This window comes from Syzygium oleosum, unplaced genomic scaffold, assembly GCF_021117445.2.
Source record: "Syzygium oleosum isolate NSW1041296 unplaced genomic scaffold, Sole_v2.1 Sole_v2.02, whole genome shotgun sequence".
Classification (NCBI taxonomy): Eukaryota; Viridiplantae; Streptophyta; class Magnoliopsida; order Myrtales; family Myrtaceae; genus Syzygium; species Syzygium oleosum.
Window position 1 is genome coordinate 23718338 of NW_026607486.1, and position 12340 is coordinate 23730677.

Consider the following 12340-nt stretch of genomic DNA (forward strand, 5'->3'; position numbering starts at 1 on the left):
TTGATGTCGGACTTGGACCCTTTTTTTAAGTTATATCTCCGATCTCTGTTGACCCCATGGGTCTGTGTGATCGCGTAGGTACTGAGCTTGTTCTGTTTCTCTGGTTTTCCTTGGTTTGTTTTCAGCCTCTTTGATTCACTATAAATTATTTGTCCTGGTTTATGGAATCACTAGGAAAAAACGTACCATTTGAGCAGTTATCTGGGGGAGAAAAATCTAGGGGAGTCTTCTCTAATAAGGATGGTTCGTACATGCAGAACAGAAGGTCTTTTAACTTTTCTCGAAGCGTGAGTTGGACTTGGACTTGAACACTCTGCGGCGTTGTATAACTGGGGGAATATGATACTGAGGGAGGTTGCATCGCTGTATACTTGTACGGATCTCGTCCCCGAATGTCGAGGCGCTAATTTTTTTCTAATATTAATATTCCTGACGTTTATCGTTTCACCGAACAAGAACCAAGCTTTGGGCCCGTTTGGTTCGACTTTGGAGAAATGCAAATACCTTTGAGTTAAAAGACTTTTTCGAAATGCAAGTAGTATTTGGTAAGCGTTTTTTTAAAATCAATTTGGGCTAAAGAAATTTTGCTAATATTTAAAAAAAAAAAAAGCTCCGATGGAGCTAAACCACCGGCCATCGCCGTCGGCCAGATCTGGTCGCCGGCCACCGCCTCCTGGGGTCGCGCGACCCCCAGGTGGTGGTCGCTAGGGTCAGGCTAGCCCTCAGGCGGCGGTCACCGGCCGCCGGACCTCGGTTTGGAGAAGATGAACAGTGCAAGTTGCATTCCGAAAATGCAATTTCTCAAAGTATCTCCACCCTTGCATTGGCCAAAAGTCCCTTGGAGAGCATTCCAAATGCAATTGCATCTCCCCAAAGTGAGTAAAAAAAATTGTCAAACACCATTTGTATTTGGCCAAGGGACTTTAGAGCCCAAATGAGCATTCCAAATGCTGAACCAAACGAGCTTTATCATGCTTGGTGTCTGCCCGTGCATCACTTGTTATCTCGTGCTCTGAATCTGGCCAACCCCTCAAGTCTGACACGTATACACTATGTTATTCTATGCATAAGTATTTCAAACAATGAATAGGTTGATTTGTCCATTCGTCTACATTCATCAGTCCTATTTACTAGCCTATGGAATGTTGCTATTCACAACTGATAAATAGACCGAAGCTTTTCAATTAGAGACATAACAATGGTTTGCGTTTTTATTCATAAATACGTGATAAATCTTTGTTTGACTTGCTTATAATCTGGGTCTCTGCATGTTCACATATGCGGCATAGTTCCCCACAAATTGATGCCGCAGATAGAGAAAGTGGAAAGACCTTTTGACTGATGCGTTCTTCTCAAGAGCTGAGGGAGGTTCCAACTGTCATCATGCTAGGGGTTGTGTTTATTTAGACTCAGTTCTTATGCATGTCTCGTCATCTCCTCTTTACCATCTCTCCGTTTTTGTGAGGTATGGACTTCAGTACACTCTGCTAGAGTTTCTTTGCTACGGAGGTCCATCGTAAACTCTTCGATGTTTTGTGCTCGCTTGCTTTCTTTCTTGTCACCCAACAACTGGTCACCTGATTAGACACCAGAATGTCATATTTGTACTCCTTACATTATTTTCGTGGACTTACTTTTCTGGAGATTTTAGTGTTTCAATTGTTGCTTTCTCATCCAGATCTTGAGCTTGCTACACTCTGCAGATAAAGAACACTAGAAACTGAGCACTTGATCACGGTGCATCAAGAGCAACATTGAACTGGGTGGCCGCAACCTGGTTGAATTTGTTAGATTTGGACCTTTGGCGGATTAAAGCTCAAGTTCATTTTCCTTAGACTATCATGGCCGAGGACTCTAATGTTCTTGTAGCAGACAGTATCATTGAGGACAGTAAACTAAATACTCCAAAGGGCATGCCTGAAGGCACTGATCAACATGTTCCCGTGATAATGATAGAGGAAAGTGATCAGCATTCATTAAGAAGCAAGTGGAACATTCCAATCTCTGTCTTCTTCAGAGATGCAAGGTAAGGCTACTTTGGCCGCATCTTTGAACAGCTAAGACTAAGGCAAGTAATGATTTCTCAATTACCCTCCCGAATAATGCTTAGTGCAAGATTTCAATTAGCATTGGCAGGATATCATCTTTTCACAATACCGATCATCTTGGATATTCATTCATGTAATGCTTACTTGGCGCAAGTCAAATGAAATCTAGGTAGAAATGAATTGGCTTGCCAACCAGCTCGCTTCTATGAGGTCAAGCGTTATGCCCTTTAGTGATGTCTGTCAGGAAAACTTAATGTTCAAGTCATTTCATGACACGAATAAGTTAGATGAAATATACCTCAACTGTCTTCTTTAATGCTAAACAATGGTCTCTGGATTGCAGGCGTGTATTCAAAATGGATGAACTTGGTCGAGAGATATTGAGGATTGCTTTTCCCGCTGCCTTGGCTTTAGCTGCTGACCCTGTTGCTTCCTTAATTGATACTGCATTCATTGGTCGTATAGGTATGATGATCATGTCTATGCTTTTCCACATGAAGTCTAGGCAGGTTGCTATTGTGATTTGTTGGACTGCAAATGAACTCTATAGCATGTCATGATTTTGTATGATCATATTCACAATTATCATTTAAGGCCAAAATGAAAAGTTTAAGCTGGTAGGAGCTCCAGATTTCTATAGTTCAAGAACTTGATCTTAGGTTTATGTTCCTATGTCTGTTTAGGCATCATTTGACTAATCTGTTGAGTTGGTAACTACAATTGGAGTATTTATTATGACAACTTTGGTTGCCACGTTCAATAGCATGCAAATGCTTTTGGTGCGATAAGAGATTTTAGGGTTTTGTGTGGCTTAATTCCCCTTGAGTCTATCTTGCCTTCCAAATGTGGAACATTTGGTGAATAGACCGCTGGTTTTGCTGATTTATTTGCCTTGACACCTACCTTTATGTGGATGGGTTCAAAGTAACAATGAATCTGAGGACGTAGCTCATCCTATGATGACAACTTCAAAAACACAAGTTTCCAATTTGCGCATTACAATGACTCATTATACTTGCCTCTAGACTTTAAGAGGTGTGATAATTGGATGGACACATTTTTTTATGGTAACTTTGTCATGTGTAGGTCCAGTGGAGCTTGCAGCTGTAGGAGTTTCTATTGCTATATTTAATCAAGCTTCGAAGATTACCATATTTCCGCTGGTCAGTATAACAACTTCATTTGTTGCGGAAGAAGAAACCATTGGAAAAACATGTGCTGACCTGGAAGAAGATGAAAACCCTAAGAAATGCTCAACTAAGAACATGGAAATGAAAGAGCTGATGCCTGATGATGAAATGCTTGAGAAATTGGAAAAGGGTTCCACCAACAACTGTGAAGTAAAAGATTTACTTCCAGCAGAAGGTACTTTATCTTTGAAAATGTATGGCCTGACTCATTTCACATACTAAGCCAATCATCCTTCAAGCAGCAATATTTATACTGGACCTCAAGTAGAAAAAGAACAGGAAAAATAATGAGCTCTGGATGTTACACTGGAGTGAGATTGGCTCCATGTCCTACGTCAAAAGCTGAATGAGTCTATCCAAAATCTTTTCCCCTTTTTTCTTGTAAATTTTGGGATAAAGTAAAAGCTTACTTCCCACCCCCTTCCCCCACAAGTAGGTACTCCTCAATAAGTACAGGTCTTGGTAATTGTAATCCATGTATGCCGTTCTCATCTCATGTTGTTAGTTTCACTAGTTAACCAGAAGACTTGCCGGGATGTTAGGTCTCTAATGACTGTACTCGTGGTTGACCAGGTTCTACTGCAACTAAATGTAAGTCTCCTCCAATAATCAGTAGCAAAACAAATAAAGCCAAATTGAGCAAGGAAAGGCGACATATCCCTTCCGCATCTACGGCACTTGCAATTGGCGGGATCCTTGGTCTCTTACAAACATTGTTTCTGATTTTTGGTGCTAAAACCCTCCTAGCTTTTATGGGTGTAAAATCAGTAAGTCTTTTGATTATGTTTTTTGCTGAACTTTTTGAACTGCTAAAACTCTCCTGTCTTTTAAGAGTTCAAAAATTTATTTGTTTGATATAGCATATGACATACAAAACGTGCATGATACCTTCCACAGGTTCCAATTCTTAAGGTGGCTCCATGAGGGGATATGATAGATTTAGATTTGAACCCTGATACCTGGAAACCCCTTCCGGCTCTACCTCTAGACGACACAACACCAAAGCTACAATAGTCCCAAACAGACTTATAGTGAAAAACGCTCATCATAGTTTGCCCGCTCATCATAGTTTGCCTGCTCATGAGTAGATCACGCCAACTAATCCTTTTCCTTTTCTACTGTTAGTTTAGTAATAGCAACATTATAGACACTTGGTCTCGCTATATTCATTTTCCCCTTGCTGCATGATCAATTACTAATGATTATCAAAAAAAAAAAAAAATTACTCTTCGAGTAACATATCAGCCGGAGAATCTAGTCTTGTATATTTGAGGTCACTAACTAAGCTAGAAATGACTTGCATTGCCTCGACATGATTTTAACTAATTGCATATGTTGCTTATTTGGACAGGGTTCTTCGATGCTAACCCCTGCTAAAAGGTACTTGACACTAAGATCACTAGGGGCTCCTGCTGTTCTTCTTTCTTTGGCAATGCAAGGCGTGTTTCGAGGCTTCAAGGATACCAAAACTCCTCTCTATGCCACTGGTATGAGGGATAATATCTCTATTTCCAACTATTGTGTCAAAATGGAAAAATCTGGATTTAATTGACTTCATTTATTGTAGACTACATTTTATATTCTTAAAAACGTAAACTATAACTAGATGACTAGAGGCAAGTATACCAAAACAGGAGAATAGGCAGAATTACAATAAACGAAGTGTCGGAATTTGAAATCTAAACCTATTCTTTGAGACAAGGTTGGACAATCGTTTTTTGCTCAAAAGTTTAACCAGTTAGAAAACGGGTCTACATTGTATATATAGCATGAGTTTAATATCAGATGTGGAAGCAAATTTGATATGTCCAACATAGAGTACAATGTGTTTATGATGAAAGTGCCTGAGACAAGGAGAAATTACCTATGGACTCATGAGATAGAAGAAAACAATGATTGTAGATCAAATAGAGCTGTTCTATTGGAGCTTTAAAGTATCAGATTTTTCAATTTGTTTAAAGTCTAAGCTGGAGGACGAGTGCTTTTCTGGACAACCTTGCCAATTAACAGTCATCATATCTTACATAAAGTACTATTATAGAGTCCTAAAATGCCATAACTTGTTCGTCATGAAAGTTAACGATTCCATTGGTAGTGAGTTATGTTATATTTGCCTATCTCTTTGTCAGTTCACTGACTGGATTATCAGATGATATGTCTTGTTAAAACGTATAGTTCCTATCCCAGATAAAGTTGTTGCAAGTTCATCTTCGATTAACTTCAGCCGGGAGAATAAAAAGATAGAGTGTTTTGAGTTAGAAAATAAAATACAATAGGAGGGTCTAGAGATTTCCCATCTTGCATTTTACAAAGTTATCACTTTGTAGGGTATACTGGTGCTTCTTAACTACAGTGAAGTTAGTGGTTTTTGTGACTTGGCAAACTAGAACTATGTTTATTCTCAGTGGTTGTTTGATTGTTAATTTGATTGGTTAATAACAGTTGCAGGAGATGTCGCAAATATTATCTTAGATCCAATACTTATCTTTGTCTGCCATTTGGGTGTCAGTGGTGCTGCAATTGCGCATGTTCTTTCTCAGTAAGTAGTGCCATCCATCCCTAATTTTCTTCGGTTTTGTACTTATACCTCAAGAAGTAACATTGATTCATATGTTCATATGCATGTCATAATGTCTTCAAAAATTGACAATTGACCATATTATCTATATTTATAAATTATTTTGTGATTTTGCCAGGTACTTAATATCTCTTATTCTCCTATGGAGGCTGATGAAACAGGTTGATCTCTTACCTCCGAGCCTTAAAGATTTACAATTTCGCCGGTTCTTAAAGAATGGTTAGTGAATAATCTTGCATAAGCAAATGCCCATAGATACATGTATCAACTAAACAACTTTATCGCTTTGTTTTCTTCCTTCTTTCGACAAGGGGAGTAGAGTTGCCCTTTAGGTTCTACCTTTGTCTCATATAAATATCGATAATTTATTTGCTCATAGTTTATTATCTTTCATGTTTATATTGCTATATACTCTTTTGAGAATATTATTAATTCTAAAGAAATGCTTGTGTTCATTCACAGGACTTCTTTTGTTGGCAAGGGTGATAGCTGTCACATTTTGTGTTACTCTTGCTGCCTCAATGGCTGCACGGCTGGGTACAACATCTATGGCCGCATTTCAGATATGTTTACAAGTTTGGATGACATCATCACTTCTTGCTGATGGTTTGGCTGTTGCTGGACAGGTAAAACTGCTTCCTTGAATACTTTTCTAGAAACAATGAATACTTCCTCAGTATGTGATGCCCTCGCTAGATCTTTAAGTGAAGCAAAACGATGTACATGAGGCAATTAGTTTTTTGAACAGCAAGAATGAGATTTGTTAGAAGTGTTGTTCACTTTCTTGAAAAAAATTGTCCCACATCTAGAATTCTTTTTTGTTTTCTCCCTTTTATACTTTTTAGTTTGATATCCAGTTTCGAACTTGCTTTAAAATGGTCATTATCCACTTGAGCATGTTAAAAAGATCTCAAATAAAGGACATAATGGAGCTTTGGTATCTAAGACCAAAATGAGATGAGGAATATTTCAGAGGTATCAATTCTAGGTTGAACTTGTTAACTGGAGTTTTTTGTCAGTGCTAGTCTAGCATATTTAAAGGATTTGTCATCAACTTCTTTAAACCACCTAGCTATTAGCAAAATGCAATAAAGAAGTACGATCCATTTCATTAGGAGATAGTTGCTATTTGAGATTCTTAGTAACTTTGATAGGAGAAGGTCTTAACATAGAGGAAACTATTTCATTTATAAATATTAGATCACTCAAATGGGAACTTCTTGGCCATGATTTTCATGATGTTTGATTTTAGTAACTAAAGGAAGTATGTTCCTTTGAAAGTTTTCTTGTTCGCTATAAAGATTGTGCTATATATAGACTCCTCATATGTGCTACTGAATATACCATCATCCTTTATCTTATAACACATGTCGTCAGCCATGTATCGATCATTATAGAAGTTCTTCTTAATGCTATAATGTGCAATGTCCTGCAATGTCGGTAGTGATCATTGACTAATGTCCTGTAATGTCGGTAGTGATCATTGACTAAGATGCTCGTACTCTACATATAGGCAATCCTAGCTGGTGCATTTGCAGAGAAAGATTATGACAAGGCAACTGCGGCTGCGTCTAGGGTATTACAGGTACTTATTTTGATAAATAATAATGACTTTTTGAATCACTTGATCTTGTGAATTTGAGATTCCCGAGAGTAAAGAGAAAAGTTGCTCCTCTTCAGGCTTAATGGATAGTTGACACAAATGTTTAGACCACTTAGCTAGGTGCTGTGCAGTGCTCGTGCAATGTCGGAGCCCACACGTGCTGCTTACTACTTGACATTCTAACTTCTTGACAATTAAATCATACAGATGGGATTTGTTCTTGGCCTAGGGCTCACTGTGATTGTTGGTGTTGGCTTGAGATTCGGATCCGGAGTATTCTCAAAAGATGTCAATGTTCAGCATCTCATTTTTGTGGGCATTCCGGTATGTTCTCTCAAGTCTCAATGTCTTACAATAAAAGTTTTCTTGCATAAATTGAGTAGATCATCTCTATGTGCATAACAGTTTGTTGCAGCTACACAACCTATCAATTCCTTGGCTTTTGTCTTTGATGGCGTCAATTTTGGAGCATCAGATTTTGCCTACTCTGCATATTCCATGGCAAGTCCCCAAATCTCTGCTACCAAGACCTACTTTTGTCCGGTTCGTGTGACTTCCAAATATGTTACCTCTTCTCTAATAAGTTTTTGTATGCAGGTTTTAGTTTCCATTATTAGCATTGCTTCGTTATTCCTTCTCTCTAAGAGTGACGGTTTTGTTGGAATATGGGTCGCTCTGACTATATATATGGGTCTTCGGACTGTAGCTGGTATTTGGAGGTATGATTTCCTACTTTTGTGAAATTTTCTAGATGAACTCTTTCATTTATATCTCATGACAAGAATTTCCACTTCAATTGACCGTTCTTATATTTGTTGTGGAGAAGTTTGATGAAGCACTAAGTGAAGCACCTTATTATTTGGAATCAATTTATCACCTGAAAACAAAAAGTTAATTTCCAGTATTCATTAGGAGTATTACGGAGTAGTAATTCCCCGCTAGGATATTGTTCATGAGCATGTGAAGTACAATTTTGCTTGTTTGATGTGGTTTTGTAGAATGGGAACTGGGACTGGACCTTGGCGCTTTCTCAAGGAAGGACTTCTTCCCCAACGATTATGATTGCGAACTTACCTTAAAAAACTCTTCTTAGATAGTTCACACCATTTCCGCAACTCATGTTTATTAATATTTCTATAGAGGCAATGCATCACTTACATTACACTTCTTACTTTTTACCTAGTGGGTCTCCTAGTTTACCCACTCAATAATTGGTTATATACACATACTCTCTCTCTCTCTCTCTCTTTGCATGCACAATGCGTCTGAGTTGTCCAAGATGAAGCATGGGCATGCCTGCCTTGACCATTCATAAGTTTGTTTTCTTGGCGTATGCGTTCCTTTCATTGGCGCTTTAGCAGAAACTGAAGATAGGAATAGACCGACGGACCTTGAACATGGATGCTCTCTATTCAAGTCCGGATAGTTCGACACCTCGAATCTACTCAATTAAGAACCCACCAAGCCGAGAATCATGTTAGATCTCTGACAACTGAGTCTAAAACACTTATTTCTCATGAAAATTTAGACTTGTCACGACCTTCAATTTCCACTTATAATGAGACTCACACATTAGTTGAACAGAATAAACAGCAGCACATCTTTAAGTGTGCACACAGGATGTAAAAGTGCAGAGACGTTTCTTCTTCGCAGCAAATTGGAATCTCAATGCTGAATCACTCTCTGATGGTATCATCAATTCTCCCACAAGAATTTTACTCCTAGTCAACTTCATAATCACAAAGGATCAACTCATCTGTGCTTGTACTCGAATTCCAATATGCTATAGTTAAGTGCAGCATGTTAACGTCGCAAGCAAAAGTAGCCTGGCTGCAATTCATACCGAAGTAGTCAGTGAAAAATACAAATAAGTTTGCCTGATCATTTTTTGTTGAAGTGCATGTATCTGACGAATTACAGGGGCGCCATAAAGGCTGCATAGTCGAATTTCTTATTTTCACCGCTTGGACTTATTAAAGATGTCACACATCCACAAGCACAAGCACAACCCGGGATCGCTTTCCCTCTTTCCTTCTTACACTCGGGCAACAAAACCATCTCAAGCCTTTCAAATTAAAACAAAAGGAGAGAAGAGAACAAAGCAAAAAGCCCAAAAGAGAAGGCAACTTCATGCATTGCGTGCATGCAAGCGCTTTACGTTCGGGAAAAGTGCCAAAGAAGTCCTAAACTTGTTTTTGGTCCTAAACCTTTTTTTGGTGCCAATTCAGTCCTAAACCTTTTTATGGTGCCAATTCAGTCCTAAAGTTTTTATATTTATGCCAATTCAGTTCTAAACCTTTTGTTTTTGTGTCAATTTAGTCCTTCCGGCCAATTTTGGCTGGATTTTGCTGACGTGGACGCCGACCGGCGGGCGACCGGTCACCGGCGGGCGACCGGTCACCGGCGCTGATGTGGACAACTTTAATAATATTTTAATATTTTTTCTTCTTTTTTTCCCCGTCCCCTCCCTCCTTCCTCCAGCCGGTCGCCGGATCGGCGACCGGTCACGAGTGAGGCTCGCCCTCGCGCTGGGCGAGGCCCGACCTCGCTAGATCCGGCGAGGTTGGGCCTTGCCCAGCCGCCGGCGAGGCTCGACCTCGCCAGATCCAGCGAGGTTGGACCTCACCAGATCCAGCGAGGTTGGGCCTTGCCTAGCCATGGCGAGGCTCGATCCCTTATCGGAGGCCGCTGGCGAGGGCTCGAGCCTCGCCATGGCTAGGCGAGGCCCGACCTCGCTGGATCTGGCGAGGCTCGCCTTCGCTGTCGCTGGCAAAGGCGAGCCTTGCCAGCGCCGGCCTCTGGCCTCTGGCCGGTCGCCAATTCGGCGATCGGCTAGAGGAAGGAGGGAGGGGAGGGAAAAAAAATTCAAAAAAAAATTTAAAATATTATTAAAGTTGTCCACGTCAGCGCCGGTGACCGGCCGGCATCCACGTTTGCAAAATCCAACCAAAATTGATCGGAAGGACTAAATTGGCACAAAGACAAAAGGTTTAGGACTGAATTGGCACAAATGCAACATGTTTAGGACTGAATTGGCACAAAAAAAAAGTTTATGACTAAATTGGCACCAATGCAAAAGATTTATGACTTTTTTGGCACTTTTCCCCTTCACGTTGCTAATCGGAAGTGGATTTATTGTGAGAGAGGGAAATACAAAGACGATCACTATACTATGCTAAGTATTCCCACTTCATTTCACGTGGGAAATTTAAACCCATCAAACCTTGAAATTATTCTCTCGTGTAATAATCTGACTCGTTCAATTGAAATACGTTTAATGAATAACAAGCCCCTACAACCTGTAATTGGAGACAAAATAGCATACTAACACAGTGAATATGACGGATACAAACCCACATACACGGAGCTCCTTTCATATTCTAATCTATCTGAAACTTGCCACATTGACTGATAAACTTTACTCAAAATCAATCTTTACAAATCACTTTTGCTCGCAAAGTCGTGGGTTTCCTATCTCTACATAAGTATATACTCAATCCACTCAACAGCTAATTAGACCTTTTCAAATTACACTACTCATGGAAACAAATTACGCTTAAGGAAGCTAAGCGTGGTTTAAGCTGTTAGCTTCCGAAACTACACAACCGGAGCATTTCAAGGCAGAGAAAATCCCAACTGTAAAATATAAATATATGGGAAAAAGAGATCAATGGCTCAACACACCATGTTATCCAAGCGATCAATGCGAGAGAGGATTGGTTCCTCCATTAGTGCCATTCTCAAGTTCTTTTTCCACAGAAGTATAAGCAATACAAGCGGATGAGCAATTCAGAAGTTCTCAGCAGCAGCAGCAGCAGCGAGAGAAAGTAAGAAATCTTTGAAGGTGGGCTAGAGAAGAAAAGGGTACTTCTTCACACGTGGCGAAGCCCTAGATGGCAAGAGTTTACACGTGGCACACTGAACATCTTCGGTTGTCAGACATTGCATGGGACATGGGACACGTCAAAGGTTCTGCATGCTCATTCGCCAGTTGACGGCCGATGTTATCCAGACAGCCGTTAAAATAGCTGAGGATATTCCATACTATCCCTTAGCTATTTTTTCGCAATTAGTTGGATTTTCGTCCATAAAATTTTTAGTGAAAAGACAAACCCAAACGATGCGGCATGTCATTATCATCCATTAAATTTCGTGAACTTTCAACCGTTGAACTGACAATTATAAAAGAACATATTGCACAAAAAGTTTGAAGAAGACCCATATCATTATCCACTAAATTTATTGGTATTCCAACGGTTAAATTGATACTTTTGAGCTAATTACTCTAAGGTCATAATCACAAAAATTGGTGGTAATTTCTAAAATTGTTCGCTTTCGCCTATCCTCTACATGAAAAGATGCATTTTACAATTTACTTTCAATTTTTCCATACAAAATCAAGAAACACTCCTCATTTGAATTGCAGTTCAATTTGTTCCAGCCCCTTCGCTATTTTAAAAGCATACGTTAAGTCGCATCTTGGTTCGAAGACCATGGTCATTGCCCTCATCCGACAAAGTCATTACAGGGAAATGAGTTAGGACAGATGGTTTTGTACCTTAAACTTTGTAGAAGTTGGCGTAGAAGAAAAGTAAGACATCCTCTCAACATGTTCACACAGTACTCCTTTTATTTTTCTTTTTCTGGGCTTAACTTCACAAGTTTTGATCTTCCAATGAGAGGAAATTCCCCACATCCCATCCCCTTTCCGCGCAGCAGGGTCCAAAATCACATTTTCCAGAACTTATATTTCTTTCAGAAGAGTACACTTTCTAGAAAACAAAACGAAAAGAAAGAGCAGGACGGTACTCAAGGGGCCCACGAGAAAGGAAAGAAAAAGGTTCCAAACGCTCAAAAGGAAAGTGTAAGCATGCCACTAAGCTTAGGATCACCACCATGTGATAGGTACAATGCATTTGGA

General features: G+C 39.6%; 1 protein-coding gene across 2 annotated transcripts; it reads left to right on the forward strand.

The window, feature by feature from the left end:
- Nucleotides 1-1190: 1190 nt before the first annotated feature.
- Nucleotides 1191-8656, forward strand: LOC115691669 (protein DETOXIFICATION 43-like). Of its 2 annotated transcripts, none has more exons than XM_056304504.1 (13): nucleotides 1191-1465; nucleotides 1679-2026; nucleotides 2392-2513; nucleotides 3135-3413; nucleotides 3812-4005; nucleotides 4590-4725; nucleotides 5681-5777; nucleotides 5935-6035; nucleotides 6279-6442; nucleotides 7330-7401; nucleotides 7627-7743; nucleotides 7825-8138; nucleotides 8418-8656. In XM_056304504.1, the coding sequence occupies exons 2-13, from the start codon at nucleotides 1842-1844 to the stop codon at nucleotides 8479-8481; spliced, it is 1845 nt and encodes a 614-aa protein (XP_056160479.1). In that variant the 5' UTR covers nucleotides 1191-1465; nucleotides 1679-1841; the 3' UTR covers nucleotides 8482-8656. The 2 variants fall into 2 exon arrangements, with proteins under 2 accessions (XP_056160479.1, XP_056160480.1); XM_056304505.1 differs by having other exon boundaries at nucleotides 1704-2026.
- Nucleotides 8657-12340: the final 3684 nt, after the last annotated feature.